We start from the raw sequence: 24,934 nt of genomic DNA on the forward strand, positions 1-24,934 counted from the left end.
ATTAAAGTTCATGTGCACGTAAAGGCAGGCGTCCCAAAACTTCTGGCAATGTAGTGTATATTAATGGACATTTTTAAAAAGGTTTCTCTTGGAATAATTGTAGAATTTTTTTTTTTTAACCATACATTAAATTGAAAGATTCTTTATAATTGTTATTATTACTATTGTTATTATATATGTATATTTTTGTATACTGGTCATTTTTAATAAGAAATGGTTAAATTATTGTAAACAATGTATTGAAATTATACTGTAATCATAATTGTTTTTAAAATTGAAATACTGCTGATTTTGCCATGGATTGCTGCTGATATGGTGTCAAATCATAAATAAAAACAAAGTATTATTATTAATGATTAACAAAAACCATGAACGCAGAGTTCAATACAGTCAGCCTGCATAGATCCCCCCCCCCCCCCCCTCAAAAAAAAAAAAAAAAAACACGTTTTTTACCTTGTTTCATAAATAAATATTTAAAATTTTAATTTATTTTCTCAGAACTTTCTGACCATTTCTTCTCAATTCGTAGATCCAGGGTGCCATTCTAGTGGCCTCAATGCTTCAGCTTGTCCTGGGGCTGTCGGGTCTCGTGGGGCTAGTGCTGAGGTTCATCGGGCCGCTGGCCATTGCTCCCACCATCAACCTCATCGGACTGTCCCTCTTCATCCAGGCCGGGCAGAAGTCAGGAGCTCACTGGGGAATTGCTGCTCTGTGAGTTACTGCGGAATTATGGGTAACTTTGAGAGCTGAGTCAGTACAGTAATCTGTATTTCTGATTGTGTAGGGCTTCTGTGTGGCTCTCACAATGCAAGGCCCTTTTAAAAACACAACACCCTCAGGGTTCAGTGTTTATCTGTAGAGATCAACCCTCTTCAGTGTTTTCTTTAAAATGCTAAAACATCGCTCAGATCCTTTGATGAATAATGCTGTTCATTACTCATCCTCAAGCATGCCTAAGAGAATACATTAGTCCTGCCATCGGTCCTGCCTCAGACCTTCCCTGTCCAGGTGCCTCAGAGTAAACAAAGGTTTAAGGCACATATGTGTGTGTGACTCATTAGGACACATAGTAAACGTCTCATCTTAAGCCCTGTAAATAAGATTCAGCAGCATTAATTAGTGTACAACAGACAAAAGGTTGCTTTTTTTTGTTTTGTTTGAACATGAAAGAAAAAATTTACTTGTTTTTTTGTGTTTTTGCTGATATGCTTTTATTTGAAGTTTGTTGTTGTCAGCTACTTTAAAAAAAAAAAAAAAAATCCTCTTAATTCTCGTCCAGTTCTTAATCTGATCCTCACTAGACTTAATCTTAAACCTCACCTACAGCGTACACAGTATGGAAATCTTTGTTGTTGAAATGAATCGATTGAAGTAGAGTAAAAAATTCAAATCATATGCACATTAAAATTATGGTTTGGTTAAAAACTTCTCTTGAAGATAAGATTATGTCTAAAGCAGTCCAATCAGGGTTTACACGTCGCAGATACTTTGAAAGTGCATTTTTCCTGCTTATGAAATGAAATGAATGAAATATACTTTATTGTCCCTGGTAGGGAAATTTGGAGTAGACTCAAAACATTCCAACATCACCTGGTACACCTAAAAATATTAAAAATACAATAGACATACACATCCAATACACTAGTACAAAAGAAGTGTCACTGCTCCAGATTCAGCAACCTATTAGATACCGACACAAACAAATTTTTGAATCAGTTCAGTTTGCAGCGTGGAATCCTGTACATTCTCCCAGAGGGTAACAGTTCATAGCTGGAGTATAATACATGGGACGGATCACTTAAAATCCTTTTGGCCTCTTTCAATGTACATTGTTCAAAAAGAGACTGAATGCTGGGATAGTCTTTTTGTCCTGTCAAGTTCGTACAATACCTTGTATGTTTGTTTTAGATTTTCAATGAGGTTTCCGTACCACAAACCATACCTAATGACACTTTCTAATACAGATTGATTAAAAAAAAAGCAACATCATTTTTCTATCAACACCATAAAACCACAATCTACGTAAGAAATATAATCTTTGTGAAAGTCGTTCACAGAACCAATGAACATGCGTGTCCCATGTAAGAGATTTGTCTATATACACATCAACTTTGAGGACAAAATGTTCACTTGCTGCCTAATATATCCCACCAACTAACAGGTGCCGTGATGAAGAGATAATCAGTGTTATTCACTTCACCTGTCAGTGGTCATAATGTTATGCCTGATCGGTGTATACTTACATGTAATCATACAACATAATAGTATATGTGGTCTTGAAAGTTTTGCAGCTCATCCTCAACCTAACCACAGGCTCTACTCTTCACCACAATGGTAACCCTACAAAACTAATATACGTAACAAAACCGTCTGTAAATCTCAAAAACACAACATTAAACACTAACTTATGTCTCCTTATGTTAAGTCTGATGAGTGAAACAAACTCATTTCATTTAATTAATTTCATTTTAGAATTATGATTTTTATAAGATGTTATTTTATGTAAAAAAGTTAGAGGTTTAATATTTGTAATTTTATAAATCTGTGCATATGAGCTACTATATTTCCAATGATGATATCTTGTCATCTTTCTACAGAACTGTTTGCCTGATCCTTCTCTTCTCCCAGTATTTGAGCAAAGTTAACCTTCCTCTCATTGCTTATAAGGACAAGAAGTGGAAAGTCTTCCAGTACCCTCTCTTCAAACTCTTTTCAGTGAGTGTATTTTATAAAATTAGAATTCTGTTTGTATAATATAATTACGTAGGTATATCTACCATGGGATCTTAAAGTCTGAGGCCCATAGAGAAAATGCTTCAGCATTGCTGTTTGATTTATCATTACAAATGCTATAATAGCATAACAATTTGAGTGAAAAATTGAATTTCTTAATATTGGGTATGTCCTCATTTTGCCTCAGTGACCGCAATCGCTCCACGAGTTTGTGCCTGGTGAACCATGTTTTTGAGTCCTTCAGTTAAATAGCCCTAGAAATAGTGCATAAACTTTTATGAATTTTTTTTAAAATGTTCTAAAAACTTTATTTCCACGTTTAAATGGAATAAAAATATCCCAGTGTAAATTTCAGTGTGGTTTTAAACTTTGTATATGTTATATAATTATCTCATATAATGGTCAGGTGTATTTTAAGTAATAAATAGAAATAAACATATGAAACAGTAACTGTATGATGCTGAACATTTGCAATTCAGCAACAGATTTCCACTCTAGTCAGTAAACTAGTCAGCGCTGATAAACAGATAAGATATAACGTATATTCTGTCAAATAGGGGTTCTGAAGTAACTATGTGTAAAATACAACCCAGTCAGTGAAGATCATGTCAGAAGAGTTGTTGGAAGAGTTGAGAGAATGAAAATAATAGTTTCAAGCTTTACTGTTGAAATACCCCTGGGCTAATGCTTCCCTTGTCAGATTTTACATGCTACAGATAACAAAAAAAATTCCAAGCATTGCTAACTTGACATGTGAGCGAGCTAATAAATCCAGCCTTTATAGGTTCAAAAAGAAGAAGGTGTACATTGTGAAGTACATGGCAAGGAAACGTAGAAAGCCATATGTTTATGTATGTTGTATTTAATGTACAGGCTTTATTTGGGATGTGTGGAGCCTGGCTGGTGTGCTTCCTGCTGACGTATTTCAATGCCCTGCCCTCATCCCCGAATGAGTACGGATACATGGCAAGAACTGATATCAATCTCAATGCAGTAAAAAGTGCTGCATGGTTTTATGTGCCTTATCCAGGTGAGCCGCCATCTACCAGCAATAGATGTTACAATTAACATGTGCTTTTTTTCGCAACCTTGCAGTTTTTGCATTCCATTGGACTTTGTAGATATAACTTTTTTGTTTTCTAAATAAAAAGTCCCTAAATGTACTCAACATTACCAAAAACATCACATAATGTAAATAAGTTGTCACAGAATAAGAATATGTGAATAACTCAATTTTAGAAAAATGTCAGATAGAACTTAATAATTCCAAGGGGACAATATATATGTATGTGTATATATATATATATGTATGTGTGTATATACACACTATATTGCCAGAAGTTTTGGGATGCCTGCCTTTACGTGCACATGAACTATAATGACATCCCATTTCTAATCCATAGGGTTTAATATGGAATTGGCCCACCTTTTGCAGCTATAACAGCTTCAACTCTTCTGGGAAGGCTTTCCACAAGGTTTAAGAGTGTGTTTATGGGAATTTTTGACCATTCTTCTAGAAGCGCATTTGTGAGGTCAGGCAGTGATGTTGACGATAAGGTCTGGCTCGCAGTCTCCGCTCTAATTCATCCCAAAGATGTTTTATGGGGTTGAGGTCAGGACTCTGTGCAGGCCAGTCAATTTCCTTCACACCAAACTCGCTCATCCATGTCTTTATGGACCTTGCTTTGTGCACTGGTGCACAGTCATGTTGGAACAGGAAGGGGCCATCCCCAAACTGTTCCCACAAAGTTGGGAGCATGAAATTGTCCAAAATGTCTTGGTATGCTGAAGCATTAAGAGTTCCTTTCACTGGAACTAAGGGGCCAAGCCCAACCCCTGAAAAACAACCCCACACTATAATCCCCCCTCCACCAAACTTTACACTTGGCACAATGCAGTCGGGCAAGTACCATTCTCCAGGCAACCGCCAAACCTAGACTTGTCCATCGGATTGCCAGACAGAGAAGCGTGATTCATCACTCCAGAGAACACGTCTCCACTGCTCTAGAGTCCAGTGGCGGCGTGCTTTACACCACTGCATCCGACGCTTTGCATTTGGTGATGTAAGGCTTGGATGCAGCTGCTCGGCCATGGAAACCCATTCCATGAAGCTCTCTATGCACTGTTCTTGAGCTAATCTGAAGGTCACACGAAGTTTGGAGGTCTGTAGCTATTGACTCTGCAGAAAGTTGGCGAATTCTGTGCACTGTGCGCCTCAGCATGCGCCAATCCCACTTTGTGATTTTACGTGGCCTACCACTTCGTGGCTGAGTTGCTGTTGTTCCCAGTTGCTTCCACTTTATAATACCACTAACAGTTGACCGTGGAATATTTAGTAGTGAGGAAATTTCACGAATGGACTTATTGCACAGGTGGCAACCTATCACGGTACCACGCTTGAATTCACTGAGCTCCTCCTGTATTAGAAAGTCCAACCAGGGTGATTTTGCTTTGCTGGACCAACAAAACAAATAAAAGTAATAGATTAAAACATCTACAATCAAAATGATTATGATCTTTTTTTAATAAGGAAAAAGGGGTAAGATATGTAAACTTTTAAAATCTTACTATTTTGTCATAATTTTCTACTTTTTATGTAAGGATTTTATTGTTTTACCTTTGTTTTCAGACCCAGAATTTCACACTTTATTTCACACTATATTTATTATATTGTCACATTATAGATATATATACATATGTGTACACACATACACATTATATATATATATATATATATATATATACAATATTTATAAATCACATTTTGAATACTTTGATAATGTAATCAGTGAAATAATCACAGTAAATACAAAGTTCTGTCATGAAACTCTAGATGGCGCAGGCTAATTGGTCCTTTAACTCAACCTGCTCGTAATCACATTGTTACCTATAGGGCACAGCTAAATTGATTCCTGCTGTATCAGTAGCCAATTAACTTGCGTGCTCAACCTTCAAAATACTTAGCATCTAAGCCTAGCATTGCCTTAGCAGTGCAGCACGCTTCAGAAACCCTCCACCTTCCCCAGCTCCACCTGTATAGATCTGCTACGGGTAGTTCATGTACACTAAATTGTACAGCAGCAGCATCTCTTACTTGCTCACATCAGCGTGTCGTGTATGAATTGGCAGTAGCAAGTCCCGTACTTGCTCTGCTGCAGCAGCAGTAATAACCTACAGCAGCAGCAGCGTAGCAGATCTATTCCGCCAAGACCAAACATACAACATTGTCATACCCATTACCATGCCAAACACAAATATAAATATATAAAAATGAAAGTAATTTTACAAAAGCAATTTTCCAAAAATGTTTAGAATGTCATTTACATCACAGAATGCTGTCAGACAAAAACATATTTTGGGATGTGGTGGAAATTACATTTCAGGAAAAGTAGGATTTATTTCCTAAAAGTTCACAGGACCAAAAATGCCTATAGTTGGAAAACACCCACATCTGTTATCTCTTGCTTAAATGTAAACATTTCAGAAGAAATAATCAAATTAATCTTATCATGAATTAAAATACCATTTCATGATAGCAAAAAGCCAATTAATGGTTTAATGCAAATTCATGGTTTCCTTGGAACTCATAAAAAAACAGAACATTTTGTTAACCATTTGACAGCTATGAATAATATATGAATGTTGATTTTCATAGTCAATGAACATTGGCGTTGGCTATTTCAACAGTACTGTCAAAGCTGGTTCCCAAGTGCTGTTTGCCAGCTGTTTTTAAAAGACATGTCTGTTTAAAGAAGAATGAGCTATCTTGAATGATAGTGTTTCTTTCAGAATCCATAGATGAGAGAGACATATTCTCTGAGGGCATTGGTGCTAAAGTGACATGAATGGGGCTTCTCTAATTCATCCTGAAGAAGATTTAGGAACTGTCAGTCACCAGGAACTATAGTTTGCTTTGCTAGGGTCAATTCTCACTCATAAAGGTGTGGTGTATTAATGTCTAAGACACATGCAGCAGTCGGGCTTTTGAGCCCTCGTCCCTGTTTCAGCGTGCTGCCCACTCAGGTCTTTTCAGTCGTTCTGTTGTATTAAGAAATGCATTCAACACCAGTTGGTCCTCTGCTGTGAATCGGCTAGCAAGTATTTTGTATTTAAAACAGCTTTAAGGTTTCCAGCTTTACTTTTCACTACATCCCATTTGACGTCTTTAGATAAAGCCTTAGTTGTATCGCCCAGGGGCTTCCATGTTCGGGAATGTGGTATTTTAAACTTCAAATAGCTAATACAGGTTTGACTGCATCAGTGTCTGAATGTTAGTGAAGACAATCAGTCATTTCGCTTGACCCACTTAAATCCCTTGAGACATTTGTGCTCCAGGCTGATGTACAAGAATAAAGGAACATGGGCCTCATGTTACTGTCTGTATTTTCTACTATATGCTCTCTCAAACATCTACTTACTAAAATAATATACACTACCATTAAAAAGTTTGAGGTCAGTATGTTTTGAAGTCTGATGCTCATCAAAGCTACATTTATTTGATCAAAAATACAGTAAAAAAACAGAAACATGACAATTTTAAAAGAACTGTTTTATATTTTAACATATTTAAAAATTTAATTTACTCCTGTGATTTCATAGCTGAATTTTCAACATCCATTACTTCAGTCTTCAGTGTCACATGATCCTTAAGAAATCATTCAAATATGTATATGTGTGTATATTGGCCACTTTATTAGGTACACCTTGTTAGTACCGGGTTGGACCCCCTTTTTACCTTCAGAGCTGCCTTAATTCTTCATGGCATAGATTCAACAAGGTGCTGGAAACATTCCTTAGAGATTTTGGTCCATATTGACATGACCGCATCAGGCAGTTGCTGCTGATTTGTCGGCTGCACATCCATGATGCAAATCTTGATTGAGATCTGGTGACTTTGGAGGCCATTTGAGTTTAGTGAACTTGTTGTCATGTTCAAGAAAACAGTTTGAGATGATTTGAGCTTTGTGACGTGGTGCGTTATCCTGTTGGAAGTAGCCATCAGAAGATGGACATGATCAACAACAATATTCAAGTAGGCTGTGGCATTTAAACGATGCTCAGTTGGTACTGTGGGGCCCAAAGTTTGCCAAATTCGAAGTGTTTTTACGCCAAATTCTGACCCTACCATCTGAATGTCGCAGCAGAAATCGAGACTCATCAGACCAGACAACGTTTTTCCAATCTTCTGTTGTCCAATTTTGGTGAGCCCGTGTGAATTGTAGCCTCAGTTTCCTGTTCTTAGCTGACAGGAGTGGCACCCGGTGTGGTCTTCTGCTGCTGTAGCCCATCTGCTTCAAGGTTTGACATGTTGTGGATTCAGATATGCTCTTCTGCAGACTTTGGTTGTAACGAGTGGATATTTGAGTTACTGTTGCCTTTCTATCAGCTCAGACCAGTCTGGCCATTCTCCTCTGACCTCTGGCATCAACAAGGCATTTTCAGCCCCAGAACTGCCGCTCACTGGATATTTTCTCTTTTTCTTAAACCCTAGAGATGGTTGTGCATGAAAATCCCAGTAGATCAGCAGTTTCTGAAATACTCAGACCAGGCTGTCTGTCACCAACAACCATGCCATGTTCAAATCACCTTTCTTCCCCATTCTGAGGCTCAGTTTGATCTTCAGCAGATCGTCTTGATGTTTGCTGCATCTGAAAACCTATCGCTGCCCTATCAGGCAATGACTTGTAAGGCAGTGTTTGTGCATGAAGGCACCTCACGAAACTGATTTTGGACAGACTTCTGAGGCAGCGTAACAGTTTAATGATCTACCTCAAAACAGCGCGAGCTTTGTTGAGAACTAAACAAATATTTAATTACTACAGTAGTAATTTCTCACTAGAAATGACATCAAAAGTGGAAAATGGTGGTCAAAAATGTACATTTACACAAACTGACCAGCAAACGCAACTTTCGGATGCCATTTTTATTTTTCTAGCTCAACTGTCACAGAATGTAAAGCACAGGATTTTGGGATATCAAAGGCAGCGAAGGATACATCTATTTGCCTTCAAAAATCAATCAGATGAAGGTATCTCAGGAAGCAGGAAGTGAAGCTAACTTTGAATTCGGACGTGCCTTGATGCCTTCCTACCTTGAAATGTGTCCTCCGAAGGCAGCATTTTCCAGTTTTCGGACGCAGCCCATGTCTAAATGCATTGAGTTGCTTCCATGTGATTGGCTGATTAGATATTTGCGTTAATGAGCAGTTGAACAGGTGTACCTAATTAAGTGGCCGGTGAGTGTCATTTACAACCTTGAGAAACCTGTGCTTACGTATTACTCAGTAAATCTGATTAAAATCTGGTATTTTAAGTATTTTATTTGGCTGAAAATCTGATACAAATTTGAATGGGGGTCAAAGTAAACATACCTTCAAGGCACCATAACAACCCATTCAAACTTGCTTCCTTGTGTCAATCGACAAAATGAAAAAACAACAACCCAAAGGTTTGTTAAGGTTAAGTGTATTAAAAAATAATCCACTTTAAACAATAAGAAATGTGGTTTTTCTAGTAACCTCATAAACTTTTTATGCTTCTATCCATACTATATGTATGCAAAACCTCCTCAACATATGTTTATTTGTGTGATAAAGTATACTAAGGTACTTCTTACTGCCGCAAACAAGCATTTCCTCATTACCTAACTCTTTTTCAGGACAGTGGGGTTTACCCACTGTGAGTGTGTCATCTGTACTGGGCATGATGGCTGGAGTCCTGGCCTCAACAATGGAGTCCATTGGAGACTATTATGCGTGCGCTCGTCTCTCTGGTGCGCCTCCACCGCCCACGCATGCTATTAACCGTGGCATTGCGGTTGAAGGCGTGGGCTGCATCTTGGCTGCCCTGTGGGGTAGCGGTAATGGAACCACCTCCTACAGTCAGAATATCGCCGCTCTGGGAATTACAAGGGTAGGATTTGTCTGTTTATTGACAACAGTAATAATAATAACTATAGCTATCTTTACTGTTGTTGCCACCATGTTCAAATTCAATTCTGTTATACATTAACAAGGCAAGTTATTCATTATATTGCTAAAACATTGACTAGGTTTCCTGAAGTCACATATTAGTAGTAGTAGTGTCAAGTCAGTTTTATTTTATATAGCGCTTTTCACAATACACATTATCTCAAAACAGCTATACAGAAAATCATGTTAATGTTTATAAGATCTTAATATCTTCATGCTTTATGTACAAATTTAACAGATTAGTGCTGGGTGAAAATATAATAAACATTTTGTGACAATATAAGCAGATTTTCTACATACTATATATCACTTTTATGTGAGTTTACTGTATGTACAGGTGCTGGTCATATAATTAGAATATCATCAAAAAGTTGATTTATTTCACTAATTCCATTCAAAAAGTGAAACTTGTATATTATATTCATTCATTACACACAGACTGATATATTTCAAATGTTTATTTCTTTTAATTTTGATGATTTTAACTGACAACTAAGGAAAATCCCAAATTGTATGCATGTACAGCACTCAATACTTAGTTGGGGCTCCTTTTGCCTGAATTACTGCAGCAATGCGGCGTGGCATGGAGTCGATCAGTCTGTGGCACTGCTCAGGTGTTATAAGAGCCCAGGTTGCTCTGATAGTGGCCTTCAGCTCTTGCATTGTATTGCATTGTTGGGTCTGGCATATCGCATCTTCCTCTTCACAATACCCCATAGATTTTCTATGGGGTTAAGGTCAGGCGAGTTTGCTGGCCAATTAAGAACAAGGATACCATGGTCCTTAAACCAGGTACTGGTAGCTTTGGCACTGTGTGCAGGTGCCAAATCCTGTTGGAAAATGAAATCTGCATCTCCATAAAGTTGGTCAGCAGCAGGAAGCATGAAGTGCTCTAAAACTTCCTGGTATATGGCTGCATTGACCTTGGACCTCAGAAAACACAGTGGACCAACACCAGCAGATGACATGGCACCCCAAACCATCACTGACTGTGGAAACTTTACACTGGACCTCAAGCAACGTAGATTGTGTGCCTCTCCTCTCTTCCTCCAGACTCTGGGACCCTGATTTCCAAAGGAAATGCAAAATTTACTTTTATCAGACAACATAACTTTGGACCACTCAGCAGCAGTCCAGTCCTTTTTGTCTTTAGCCCAGGCAAGATGCTTCTGACGCTGTCTGTTGTTCAAGAGTGGCTTGACACAAGGAATGCGACAGCTGAAACCCATGTCTTGCATACGTCTGTGCGTAGTGGTTCTTGAAGCACTGACTCCAGCTGCAGTCCACTCTTTGTGAATCTCCCCCACATTTTTGAATGGGTTTTGTTTCACAATCCTCTCCAGGGTGCGGTTATCCCTATTGCTTGTACACTTTTTTCTACCACATCTTTTCCTTCCCTTCGCCTCTCTATTAATGTGCTTGGACACAGAGCTCTGTGAACAGCCAGCCTCTTTTGCAGACCTTTTGTGTCTTGCCCTCCTTGTGCAAGGTGTCAATGGTCGTCTTTTGGACAACTGTCAAGTCAGCAGTCTTCCCCATGATTGTGTAGCCTACAGAACTAGACTGAGAGACCATTTAAAGGCCTTTGCAGGTGTTTTGAGTTAATTAGCTGATTAGAGTGTGGCACCAGGTGTCTTCAATATTGAACCTTTTCACAATATTCTAATTTTCTGAGATACTGAATTTGGGATTTTCCTTAGTTGTCAGTTATAATCATCAAAATTAAAAGAAATAAACATTTGAAATATATCAGTCTGTGTGTAATGAATGAATATAATATACAAGTTTCACTTTTTGAATGGAATTAGTGAAATAAATCAACTTTTTGATGATATTCTAATTATATGACCAGCACCTGTATGCAAATAAATTTGGATTTTTTAAATATCAAGCTTTATAGAGAGAGCTGTGCGATAATGTAGTTTGCATTTTGATATGATATAAACAACCATGCAGTTGAGATTTGCTATATAGTAAATATCACTTTACATGAGTATACTGTACGCATGCGGACAAAGTTGGATATACATTTATATCCAAAGTTATATATAGAGCTGTCCGATCACATTGTTTAAATTTTGCGACAATATAAACAATCACAGTTGAGATTTGCTATATACGTGAGTATACTATATGTATGCTGTAAACTTATACAGTATATACAACTTTATATATAGAGCTATGTGATGATAAAGCAATAAGCTCCGTGAAGCTGTGGTTTACAGTGAATTTAAAACAGCTAAGGAGTGTTGTTAGGCTAACAACGCCCCTTAGCTGTTATAAATTCACTGTAAACTTCAGCGATACAGCGGTCAGCTGTATGTTTTCGGGAATTTCACAACGGCTTCGATCGCGGCTCAACCAACCAGAATCAAAGGCCGGAACTATCCGTTTTATAATATACATTTTACTATGATATAAAACAATTACACAGTTGAAATTTACTATAGTACGCTGTATAGCATGTTTCCCACAAGCATTATTATCAAATTAATGAATACTATATTATTAGTAATACTATATTATTATTTATATTATTACTATATTATAATACTATATTTGAGAATAAAAATGTGAGAATGACATGCAAAAACATAAAGCTTTATATAGGCCTACCTCAAAAATAACCATGAATTGCAGATGAAGTTTGATATGTTCTTAAAATTAATATTACCAAATGTATGATGTTCTTAATAATATCACCAGAAATACTGTATGAGACCATGCTGCATGTTTTTACACTTAAATAGCTTAATAAACACGTACAAACATTAAAACGTTAAAAGAGTAGTTCACTTTAAAATGAAATTTAGCCCAAGCTTTACTCACCCTCAAGCCATCCTAGGTGTATATGACTTTCTTCTTTCTGATGAACACAATCAGAGAAATATTAATAAATATCCTGACGCATCCAAGCTTTATAATGGCTGTGAGCGGGATCAACGAGTATGATCTGAAGAAAGTGCCTCCATCCACATCCATCCGTCATAAACATATTCCACACGGCTCCGGGGGGTTAATAAAGTCCTTCTGAAGCGAAGCAATGCGTTTGTGTAAAAAAATATCCATATTTATGAAGTAAAATATCTAGCTTCCGCCAGACCGCTCTCCGTATTCAACTTACGAAGAAAGTGTAAAACTCTCGCAGTTCAAAAAGCTTAACCGACACGGCGCCAGTTCCGTTTTTTCAGGTCCTATAAACTATTTTGGTTTTTGAGCATCCTTGGCACATTTGTGCCCTTCCCCTCTCAGGACAATTGAGGGACTTATCCCCATCTATCACCAACAGCTGCAAGCCGTCACTGATGCTCGAGCAGGCAACACATGACATGACATTAATGAAATTTTTTGAGGAATGCTTAAACATCTGCTATGCAGCTTTTCAGGGCAATGCTGTATAAAAAAGTCTTATTTTTAAAAATGTTAAACATGCCAAGTTGTGTGTTTTAAACATTATCAGGTCATTTTTCTTAACATATCTCCATTTCATGGGAATGACAATTATTGCATTCCCTGCAAGTTCACAAACGTTTTTTGGTTTGGGTTTCATGACAGTATCTTGGATGATTTATCTTTTATTGGCTGATCCCTACATTGTGTGCCAGGTTGGCAGCAGATTGGTACTTCAGACCGCTGGGCTTCTCATGATCATCTTGGGACTCTTTGGTAAATTTAGCGCAGTCTTTATAACTATTCCAGACCCGGTCATTGGTGGAATGTTCCTCATCATGTTTGGGATGGTAGCAGCAGTGGGTATTTCCAGTCTGCAGGTATACCTGATAGAGTTTTGTCATACATTTCCATGTCATTGTTATGAAATTGCATATCAGGGCGACTTCGTCTGTTTCATTTGTATTTCATTATTTTGTCTTGCAGTATGTGGACTTGAACTCCTCCAGAAATCTCCTGATTCTTGGCTTCTCGACCTTCAGTGGTCTTGTGCTCCCAACATGGTTTCATTCAAACCCAGGCATGATCAATACAGGTGAATATAACATTAAAACATATAGAAAATAACATCAGCATCGCTTACCGTATGCCGCATTTTTAACTCATCAGCAAACATATTTTACTAGACTGTAATACTTCTACCCAAGGGCGTAGCACCAAATGTTCCCCGGTCACAGATCCAAAGGTTTGGGCCCCTCACCACACCAAAAATTCAAGAATGCTTTATTTTCACTACGATTCACAACTTTTATTACTAATTTTATTTATTGGCATTGGCATTATTGAAACATTAGAATGTAGCCTTCAAATATTTTTCAATTAAGCAAATACTCCTTTAAAAAGTGAAAAGTCAGTAATAAAATGAAGAACAAAAACACATTACTTTTTTTTCTTATCACTGTCAATCATTTCAATTTCCGGGTGACTTAACGGAACGATAATTTAGCAGATTCACTCTCGAGTTGTAACTCGTGACACTATACACTGCATAATGTGCTGGCAGCAACTTCAGCGAATGGGATATAGCTTATACAGAAAGCGCGCAAAGTGCGCTCCTTTTAATCACTGAAGCTGTCAATAACTTCAGTTTCGGTTCTGCACTCTTTCCAAAACTCCCATTATATTCAAAAGCACAATGAATGTCTTTTTTACATTGTGTCTACAATTTGTTGGTTATAATGAAAGGATTCTTCAGTGAGCTCACCCTGAAAGAAAACTCTGACGTTTTGAGCGAAGGGGATTCTGATTAAATGAAACCAACTGATTGGCCATTTCATTCATGTGCTCAACAGAGTTTTCTGTGATTGTCTACAATGCTCAATGCTGCAAATACAAAAGTTGTAAACATTATGTTTTGCACTCTCTTCAGAATGCAAACATGAATATGCACGGGTCCGTCTGAATGCAGCTGCTTATCAGCAGGTATCTAAATAAGCGAGACTGGTATCGTCACATTTTAACAATTTCAGTATCCACTTTGTACCAAAGTACAATCCAAAATCCAAATTTAGTGTTAAGGTTTTTAGAAAAAAATCTTAAACATCTTTAGATTTATTTTTGAATAAAACTGGCTCTCACCATGAATATAGCCACAGAACTTGGCATGACATTAAAAATGAAAAATATATATATATATATATATATATATATACACACACCGATCAGGCATAACATTATGACTACCTTCCTAATATTGTGTTGGTCCCCCTTTTGCTGCCAAAACAGCCCTGACCCGTCGAGGCATGGACTCCACTAGACCCCTGAAGGTGTGCTGTGGTATCTGGCACCAAGATGTTAGCAGCAGATACTTTAATCCCTGTAAGTCCTGTGGGGCCTCCATGGATCGGACTTGTTTGTTCAGCACATCCCACAGATGCTCGATTGGATTGAGATCTGGGGAATTTGGAGGTCAAGTCAACACTTCAAACTCATTGTTGTGCTCCTCAAACCATTCCTGAACCATTTTTGCTTTGTGGCAGGGCACATTATCCTGCTGAAAGAGGCCACAGCCACCAGGGAATACCGTTTCCATGAAAGGGTGTACATGGTCTGCAGCAATGCTTAAGTACGTGTCAAAGTAACATCCACATGGATGGCAGGACCCAAGGTTTCCCAGCAGAACAAAAGATGCCCAAAGCATCACACTGCCTCCGCCAGCTTGCCTTCTTCCCATAGTGCATCCTGGTGCCATGTGTTCCCCAGATAAGCGACACACACGCACCCAGCCATCCACATGATGTAAAAGAAAACGTGATTCATCAGACCAGGACACCTTCTTCCATTGCTCCGTGGTCTAGTTATGATGCTCACGTGTCCACTGTTGGCGCTTTCGGCGGTGGACAGGGGTCAGCATGGGCACCCTGACTGGTCTCCGGCTATGCAGCCCCATATGCTACAAACTGTGATGCACTGCGTATTCTGACACCTTTCTATCAGAACCAGTATTAACGTCTTGAGCAATTTGAGCTACAGTAGCTCGTGCATCATTGAGCCTTGGCCGCCCATGACCCTGTCGCCCGGTTCACCACTGTTCCTTCCTTCGACTGCTTTTGATAGATACTGACCACTACAGACCGGGAACACCCCACAAGAGCTGCAGTTCTGGAGATGCTCTGACCCAGTTGTCTAGCCATCACAATTTGGCCCTTGTCAAACTCGCTCAAATCCTTACACTTGCCCATTTTTCCTGCTTCTAACACATCAACTTTGAGGACAAAATGTTCACTTGCTGCCTAATATATCCCACCCACTAACAGGTGCCATGATGAAGAGATAATCAGTGTTATTCACTTCACCTGTCAGTGGTCATAATGTTATGCCTGATCGGTGTGGGTGGGTGTGTGCATGTTTGTTTGTATGTATATATATATGTGTGTGTGTGTGTGCGGTTTTTAGTCAGTAACAGCATTAGTTATGTTAGTTAAGAGTTAAGAATATGTGCAATTGTGCAATTTGTGGGTATTCAGCATCTGTCCTGATGATATCCGACTGCTCTGTTTTAGAAAGACTGCTGGTAGTCTAATCCTCAACCACATGGATACCCTGTAGTGTGGCCAGACAGATCAAAAGAAATGAAAGTTGGACTGCAGACAAGAGTCTGCATGTGATGTTAACCTGATCTAACTACAGAATAATTCCAGTCTGAACTCCATTACTGTGCAAATGTTGCTTCAGCAACTGAACAGGACAAGAAACAGTAGTTCTTCAGGATCTCATTTGAGAGTCATAACTACAGCTATGTGGGAGGTCACCCGGTGCAAGTGGCACATCCCAAGCTTATCCGCAGTGGTGAGGAGCATTGTCTGGACTCCTGAGGTTAGAGCGACTTATCTGCCAATCCTCTTTACAAGTCTCCGTTTGACTCTGCTGTAATCTCCTCTCCTTTTCATGTAAAAACCAATGGTTCTACATCCGGGCCTGTGCACCCTTTCGATGAACTTTGTCCTAATCTTCGTCCTGAGTGTTCGGTTAACACTGCTTAAAATGAGGGGGGGTTCATCAACAAAAGTCCAACAGTGCTTTATCAGGGGCTCTTTTAAGCAGTTTATTGACAGGCTTTCAGGAATTAGTGATCTAAGCTGACATATTGAACTCCTGACCAACGCTTGCTGTGTTGGTCTTGTCAGATGGACATTAATTAGTCCTAGAACATCCACCCTATTAAGACATCATAATAAGATATCTTATACCAAGAATTTTTACACCCATCCGTTAACTTGCGTATATACATGCGTTGGACATCTGTCACTGTCCGCCATGGCTTTTGTGACCTGAATGGTTTGGTTCTGTCAACAGGCATAAAAGAGTTGGATCAGCTCATTATGATTCTCTTCACCACCCACATGTTCATTGGTGGATTCTTTGGGTTTGTTTTGGACAACACAATTCCAGGTAAGCCGTAAAAAAGCATGACTGTTGGGCATGTTAATCTGCAGGGGCGCGCTGTGGTCAAAAGGTCTAGCTAGTGGGCCTGTTACCCCTTTGTACAGCCTCGTTTTAACTCTTCGGAAGCCATATGAAAGTCGTTATTCAATAAAAATGACATCTGTAAGCATTACAGGAAATGCTAATGAATACTCTTAAAAATAAAAGTTCCAAAAGGGAATTTTTGCCATCATGTCATAGAAGAACTATTTTTGCTTCCTCAGAGAACCTTTCAGAGCCATTTTTTTTTTTTTTTTTTTAGTGTAAAAAACATTTTAGTAATCTACAGTCTTTTTCCACTATAAAGAACCTTTTGTGCAATAAAAAGATTTGATGGATGTTAAAGGGTTAGTTCACCCAAAAATGAAAATTGTCATTTATTACTCACCCTCATGTCGTTCCACACCCGTAAGATTTTCATTCATCTTCAGAACACAAATGAAGATATTTTTGATGAAATCCGATGGCTCAGTGAGGCCTCCATTGCCAGAAATGTCACCGAACCTCTCAAGATCCATAAAGGTACTCAAAACGTATTTAAAACGGTTCATGTGACTACAGTGGTTCTACCTTAATATTAAAAAATACTTTTTGTGCACCAAAAAAAACAAAATAACTTTTCAACAATATCTAGTGATGGCCAATTTCAAAACACTGCTTCGAAGCTTTACAAATCTTTTGTTCGTATCAAACTGCCAAACTGCTGAAATCACGTGACTTTGGCGTGACAACTGATTCAAAACAAAAGATGCGTAAAGCTTCGAAGCAGTGTTTTGAAATCGAGGGTGAGTAATAAATTACATAATTTTTATTTTTGGGTGAACTAACCCTTTAAGGCCCGTTCACGCCAAGAACGATAACTATATTAGTGTCCTCACCTCTTTTTATTATAAGTGCGCACTTTAAATGCTTAAGGCAGGATGGATTCTTATCATTCTGAAAGTGATTCCAACGATATCGTTCCTCTGTGACATTGTTATAGTTGTGGTGTGGACTTTGCTATTGTTTTACATTAGAATGATTTTTAAAACTGTATCTTTATCGTTAACTTTATAGTTATGATCCTTGGTGTGAACAGGCCTTTAAAGGCTCTTCATGGAACCACTTTTTAAGAGTGCAGATCTAATTGGCATATTACAATGTATTTAAATGAATGAATTTCTTTGCATTATGAAAAGACTTAAATATCTGGTTTTTCTTCTAGTTGTCTCAAAGTATTGTTAGTATAATTAATAAAAATCATGTTTTTTTTTTTCTTCTTAGGAACAGAAGAAGAAAGAGGATTAAAGAGCTGGAGAAAGGCTGTTCATGAAGGATCTCACATACACATCACCGATCATTCCTGTTACAATCTGCCTTTCTGCACAAACTTTATTCAGAGGTTCAAATTGCTCCACTACCTCCCGTTTCTCCCGTCACTTGAGTCACAGGAACTGGGAACACATCTGTAGTGCTATAGCTTCCTGTGGTGAGGCTTGGTTTTTAAATGGCACATTCCAGGCAAGAGGTGAGCAATGTTCAGGCCCGGCTCCACCGTTTTAAGCTCATTAGAACAGGAGTCAGCCCTAATCACAGAATTGCTCCAGTTTTCAATGGGAATCATGCAACCAGTTACATTTTCAGCTCTTTTTGGATTTTTAAAGTACATGAAAGTTCCTCAAAAGCTCCAACCAATCTTCTTTATAATATATCGTCGATGTCGGGTGGAAACCTCATATGTCCAAAACCGCAACTTTTCAGGAAATGGAAAAAACCTAGACAATGTTGTCAAAGTTAATATTGTGGCTTTATATATGGTCAGACATAATAATAACTGTCTATATATCTGCAGATATCAATAGACTGTTTTCGTCATTCAAAAAGGGATACTGGAACTAGGTCTGCGGATAAACAAACCGTAAACAAAGCAGCGCTTCCTTACCATTTTGAAGATCAATCACGCTGATAATTTTTTTCATTCCAAGCGGCTCATGATGTAATAAATATTTGCATATTGGAATGCTCAAGTAAGGTGACATAAAATTAGATGACAAAAATAATGAGCCAGCACTTCATAAAATTAAGGTTGAACCACCGCAGTCACATGAACTATTTTAACGATGTCTTTACTGGACCTTGAAAGGTACAATGAAATTGCTGCCTATGTGTGGTTCAGATACTTCTTGGATTTCATCAAAAATATCTTCCAAAGATGAAAGAAGGTCTTACGGGTTTGGAACGACATGAGGGTGAGTAATTAATGACAGAAATTTCATTTTTGGGTGAACTAACCCTTTAACGAACACAGTTATGAGGTTGTATCGACAGTTTGAGGATGTTACAACGTTTAGTCACAAGCTCTTTTTTAATACTTTTCATTAATTAAATATTTGTAAAACCAACAGTCAGACGTAAAGAGTGACCAATAGTAATGATTTATGAGAAAAAAATTAAAATGGTTTCTGCCCGACAGCAACGATATATATGTATATTGGTAAATTCACATTGTAAATTTAAATCATGATATAGAAGTTACTTTTTCAAATAAGTAACACATTTATTTTTATTGAAAACCCTTCAGTTTTGAGTTCTTGTGCTTGTGAGCATGTCTGTACATCACTTTTCAGTGACGTACAAAGAGTGGCGAAATCCCACCCTAAGATTCAGGTTTCAAAAAGTCCATAATACTCATAATAAATCAAATAAAACCCATGTGCGTCAGTGGAATTTAGTTGCACTCCTTTTTTTGTAGCAGATAAAATAACATGTCACCTCAGGGCCGTGGCGGATTTGCTGTACCCTGGAGCTCACAGGTACCATTGCCATAGTTTTTCAAACTATTTGTCATTTTTTTCAACCTATTTGTCATCGCATACCACCAGCTTTGTTGGCAAAAATCACTTACATAACACAATATAAAAAATATTCCTTCCTTCCGTTTTGCGCCATTCTTGTTTCTTTGTGACATTAATTGAATTCCAGAAACTGAATACAGAAATGTACATCTACAGTAAAAATGACGTCAGTTCTAAGAGAACTGCTCATTCAGCATTTGAAATCCACAATGCGCTTTGAACACATTTTCAATATTTAGTAGGAATTTAGATTTTTGATCCTGATTATTTTTTTGATCCTGATATATTTTTAAATTTATTTTATATTAAACTTGTGATTTTGAGGACATTGTTGTATCCTATATAAATATATATATATATATATATAATATATATATATATAGAGACACTATATTACCAAAAGTATTGGGACACCCCTCCAAATCATTGAATTCAGGTGTTTCAATCACTTCCATGGCCACAGGTCTATAAAATCAAGCACCTAGGCATGCAGACTGCTTCTACAAACATTTGTGAAAGAATGGGTCGCTCTCAGGAGCTCAGTGAATTCAAGCATGGTACTGTGATAGGTCCATTCGTGAGATTTCCTCACTACTAAATATTCCACGGTCAACTGTTAGTGGTATCATAACAAAGTGGAAGCAATTGGGAACAACAGCAACTCAGCCATGAAGTGGTAGGCCACGTAAAATCACAGAGCGGGGTCAGCGCATGCTGAGGCACACAGTGCGCAGAGTCAAGGACAATAGCTACAGACCTCCAAACTTCATGTGGCCTTCAGATTAGCTCAAGAACAGTGTGTAGAGAGCTTCATGGAATGGGTTTCCATGGCCGAGCAGCTGCAACCAAACCTTACATCACCAAGTGCAATGCAAAGCGTCGGATGCAGTGGTGTAAAGCACGCCACCACTGGACTCTAGAGCAGTGGAGATGTGTTCTCTGGAGTGACGAATCACGCTTCTCTGTCTGGCAATCCGATGGATGAGTCTGGGTTTGGCGGTTGCCAGGAGAACAGTACTTGCCCGACTGCATTGTGCCAAGTGTAAAGTTTGGTGGAGGGGGGATTATGGTGTGGGGTTGTTTTTCAGGGGTTGGGCTTGGCCCCTTAGTTCCAGTGAAAGGAACTCTTAATGCTTCAACATACCAAGACATTTTGGACAATTTCATGCTCCCAACTTTGTGGGAACAGTTTGGGGATGGCCCCTTCCTGTTCCAACATGACCAGTGCGCACCAGTGCACAAAGCAAGGTCCATAAAGACATGGATGAGCGAGTTTGGTGTGGAGGAACTTGACTAGCCTGACCTCAACCCGATAGAACATCTTTGGGATGAATTAGAGCGGAGACTGAGAGCCAGGCCTTCTCGCCAACATCACTGCCTGACCTCACAAATGCGCTTCTAGAAGAATGGTCAAAAATTCCCATAAACACACTCCTAAACCTTGTGTAAAGCCTTCCCAGAAGAGTTAAAGCTGTAATAGCTGCAAAAGGTGGGCCAACTCCATATTAAACCTTACGGATTAAGAATGGGATGTCATTAAAGTTAATGTGCACGTAAAGGTAGACGTCCAAAACCTTTGGCAATATAGTGTGTATATTCATGTGGTAATGTATTTTCACATGTCTGAATATCATGTGACAATATAATTTCAGCAAGATCCTTTTATGCTACCTCTACAAAAAAATTATAAAATATTGTTCTTTAAAACCCCTTAGTAAATAGAGGACTATGATGATGTCCTCAAATGCAAATGTGCTGCTATATTCAGTACTGTTTTGCACACTTATGCATGTAAATGACTGTGTGCCAAAAATAGACAAAAGCAACAATTGAATATTCAGATCAAAGAACAATAAGGTCTCTGAATGAATACATCAATTTGTGTTCATCTTCCTTGAAATGGACGATGCAGTTCATGTTTACATGTGTTACCAAATAAATATCTTATTGACCTGTATTCCTATTCCTATTCATTATTTGTTTAAATGTAATTTTATAAAATGTATTTATTAATGTATTTATAAAATGGCCTTATAAAGTACAATTATAAAAAAAAAAAAATATTACAACATGGGTAATTTTTGTCATTATTTACTCATGTTCAAAACCTGTATTACTTTTCATTACTTCTTTTAAGAACTGTCTGGTTTTTTGTTTGTTTTTTCTTTATACATTGAAAGTGACTGAGGTCAGATATTGTTCATCTTTTGTGCTCTACTAAAAGTCACAGATTTGTAATGATATGAGAGTGAGTAAATAATGACAGAATTTAAAATTATTGGGTGAACTATTCCTTTTAGACACTAAGCATGGAGAAAAGTCATGGAAAAACGTTCAAAATAAACTGTGACCTTAAAGCGTTAGATAACTGAAAAGAGTTTAGACACTGGTCACTAGTGAATCTGGACTCCTCGGCACCACAATATTTAGCTCACTTACCTAAGAGCCTTCTTTTTTCTTTGACGCAGGACTGTTGCGTCAAAGTATCAGTAAACAGAAGGACAGAGATCGCCATGACATTTCAGTCGTGCCAAATGAAATTACTGCACTGCCAGTTCTCATTCCCTTTCAGAGGAATTCATGCAACAACATTTGTTTTAAATGCTTATGGGAATCCCTGTGATAACTGCAGTGCTGTCCGAGGCCACGCTTGACTAAACAAGTAAAGCACAAGCAACCAATTTTCAGAGTCACCCTCAATCAATCACAAACATCTTATTTGCATCTGTAAAATTCCATGGAACGAGTTCAGTGTTGTGCGGCACTTTTGATGGGTTTTTACTGAATAACTTTTTCGTTTTATTGCCATTATGACATGAGGAAGTAACTTTCACCAAAATTCACTATCAAGAAACCTCTTCTGGAAATACGTGCAAGGCAGATCACATGTGGAGCCAGTAACTAATCAACGTGTGTGTGCATGAATGCAAATTCGACAGTCTAATAGTTAAGTATAGCGTGTCATTCAACTTCCCATTTCACGCACGTCAACACATACTCCAGTGAAGTTCTGATGAATCGCCTCCAGACAAAGGTTTATGTATGCATTTTTGTCTGGAGGCGACAAAATGCAGATCTAAACATCTGGTTTCTGCTCTTTCATCTCACTCATGTGGCTTCTCAGCTGATATCAGTTGGACCAACTGAGGACGTCATTGGCATTAGTCAATTGTGGACTTGATCAAGATATGGGCCTTCTTGGAATAGATGCAGAGAGAATGCTCGAATGAAAATATTATGTTAGCAATGGAATGCTTTCTATTAATGAATCCTGCCCTAATTTGTAGACAACGAACCCTGTCATGAATGATGTTTCAGTGAGATGTCCATCCATCGAGATATCGAGATGTCCGTCCGTCCATCCATCCATTTTTCAAAGTTTAGCTACTTTCAACTTAGAGTTAGTTCACCCAAAAATGAAAATTCTGTCATTAATTACTCACCCTCATGTCGTTCCACACCTGTAAGACCTTCGTTCATCTTTGGAACACAAACTAAGATATTTTTGGTAAAATCCGATGGCTCAGTGAGGCCTCCGTTGCCAGCAAGATAATTAACACTTTCAATCCCCAGAAAGCTACTAAAGACACATCTTTAGTTTCGAATCAGTGGTTTGGAGCACGTATCAAACTGCCAAAGTCACGTGATTTCAGTAAACAAGGCTTCGTTACATTATAAGTGTTTCAAAATTTCAATGGTTCACCAATAGGGGGCGTGACTTTGGCAGTTTGATACGCGCTCCAAACCACTGATTCGAAACAAAAGATTTGTGAAACTTCATGAAGCAGTGTTTTGAAATCGCCCATCACTAGATATTGTTGAATAACGTTATTTTGTTCTTTTTGGCGTACAAAAAGTATTCTCGTCGCTTCATAACATTAAGGTTGAACCACTGTAGTCACATGAACTGTTTTAAATATGTCTTTAGTAGCTTTCTGGGCATCTGAAAGTGTTAATCTGAAAGTCACTGAGCCATCGAATTTCATCAAAAATATCTTAATTTATGTTCTGAAGATGAACAAAGGTCTTACGGGTGTGGAACGACAATGAGGGTGAGTAATTTTTGGGTGAACTACCCTTTAACTTGCTTCGCTCATGTTAGAAATGTTGATCAATTTGAGTCATTAATCTGCATATTTCATATTCATTCGATAAAATGTTTTATTCAAATGATGGCCCTAGTTGTAATGCATCAAGGCTTGGTGTGGGAAGCAGTTTCACTACAGTACAACTATTAGGTTACAACTGTTGTGTTCACACTTACAGTGAAGCCAGTAAGGTAATTTGACTCTCAGAAGTACTGGCATAAATCTAACAGCATTACAACTCAGCCTCCTAATCTGAGTTGGATTGCTAGGATTGGATTACATTAACAGATGTATAGGCTGACTAAGCAACAAATCGCCTGGTAGGCCTTGAACATTGTGTATTAGTGAAAGTCTGTCCCCACCTGCCAAGAGGTGCTGTTGACACCCTTTCTTTTCTTCACTGGAGCAAAGGACTTATTCAGGAATAATTCCCCCAAAAATGAATTTACTTACCCTCAAGTCATTCCAAAACCCTTTTTTCTATAGAAAATGGAAGGAAAAATTGTGAAGAATGTACTGGCTGCTCTTTTCCATGCTGTTACAACAAATGGGGACTAGAGCTATTAAGCTTCAGAAAAGACACAAAAACACCATAAAAGTGCTCTATATGACTCCTGCATTATATTCCAAGTCTTCTGAAGCAGAACGATTGCTTTACGTGAGAAACGGAGTCAAATTCGCATGAATTCGCACTGATCAGGAAGTTAAACTAATCACTCAATCATTGTAAACTATATATATAAAAAAGATTCCACTCAAAAGAACACTTGGTTACACTTTATTTTACAGTGCCGTAGTTACATTGTAATTACTCCAAATAAGTACAGAGTACTATTAATTAACTACATGTACTTACTATAGAGTTAGTTAGGGATGGGGTTTGGTTTAGGGTTAGTTACTTGTAATTATGCATAATTTACTGTTAATACTATAGT

General features: G+C 38.1%; 1 protein-coding gene across 3 annotated transcripts in view; it reads left to right on the plus strand.

Annotated features, from left to right (window-relative positions):
• Positions 1-19,993, plus strand: part of si:dkey-106n21.1 (solute carrier family 23 member 2) — a 36,937-nt gene extending 16,944 nt beyond the window's left edge. For all 3 annotated transcript variants that reach the window (XM_051884804.1, XM_051884806.1, XM_051884805.1), the window contains 8 exons: positions 530-711; positions 2,598-2,715; positions 3,607-3,763; positions 9,391-9,644; positions 13,309-13,473; positions 13,580-13,688; positions 16,949-17,044; positions 18,341-19,993. In XM_051884804.1, the coding sequence (XP_051740764.1) occupies positions 530-711; positions 2,598-2,715; positions 3,607-3,763; positions 9,391-9,644; positions 13,309-13,473; positions 13,580-13,688; positions 16,949-17,044; positions 18,341-18,528 (1,269 nt within the window). In that variant the 3' untranslated portion in view covers positions 18,529-19,993. The remainder of the gene's footprint in view (positions 1-529; positions 712-2,597; positions 2,716-3,606; positions 3,764-9,390; positions 9,645-13,308; positions 13,474-13,579; positions 13,689-16,948; positions 17,045-18,340) is intronic.
• The last annotated feature ends 4,941 nt before the right edge of the window (positions 19,994-24,934 follow it).

Source organism: Ctenopharyngodon idella, chromosome 24 (assembly GCF_019924925.1).
Source record: "Ctenopharyngodon idella isolate HZGC_01 chromosome 24, HZGC01, whole genome shotgun sequence".
NCBI classification, from domain to species: Eukaryota; Metazoa; Chordata; class Actinopteri; order Cypriniformes; family Xenocyprididae; genus Ctenopharyngodon; species Ctenopharyngodon idella.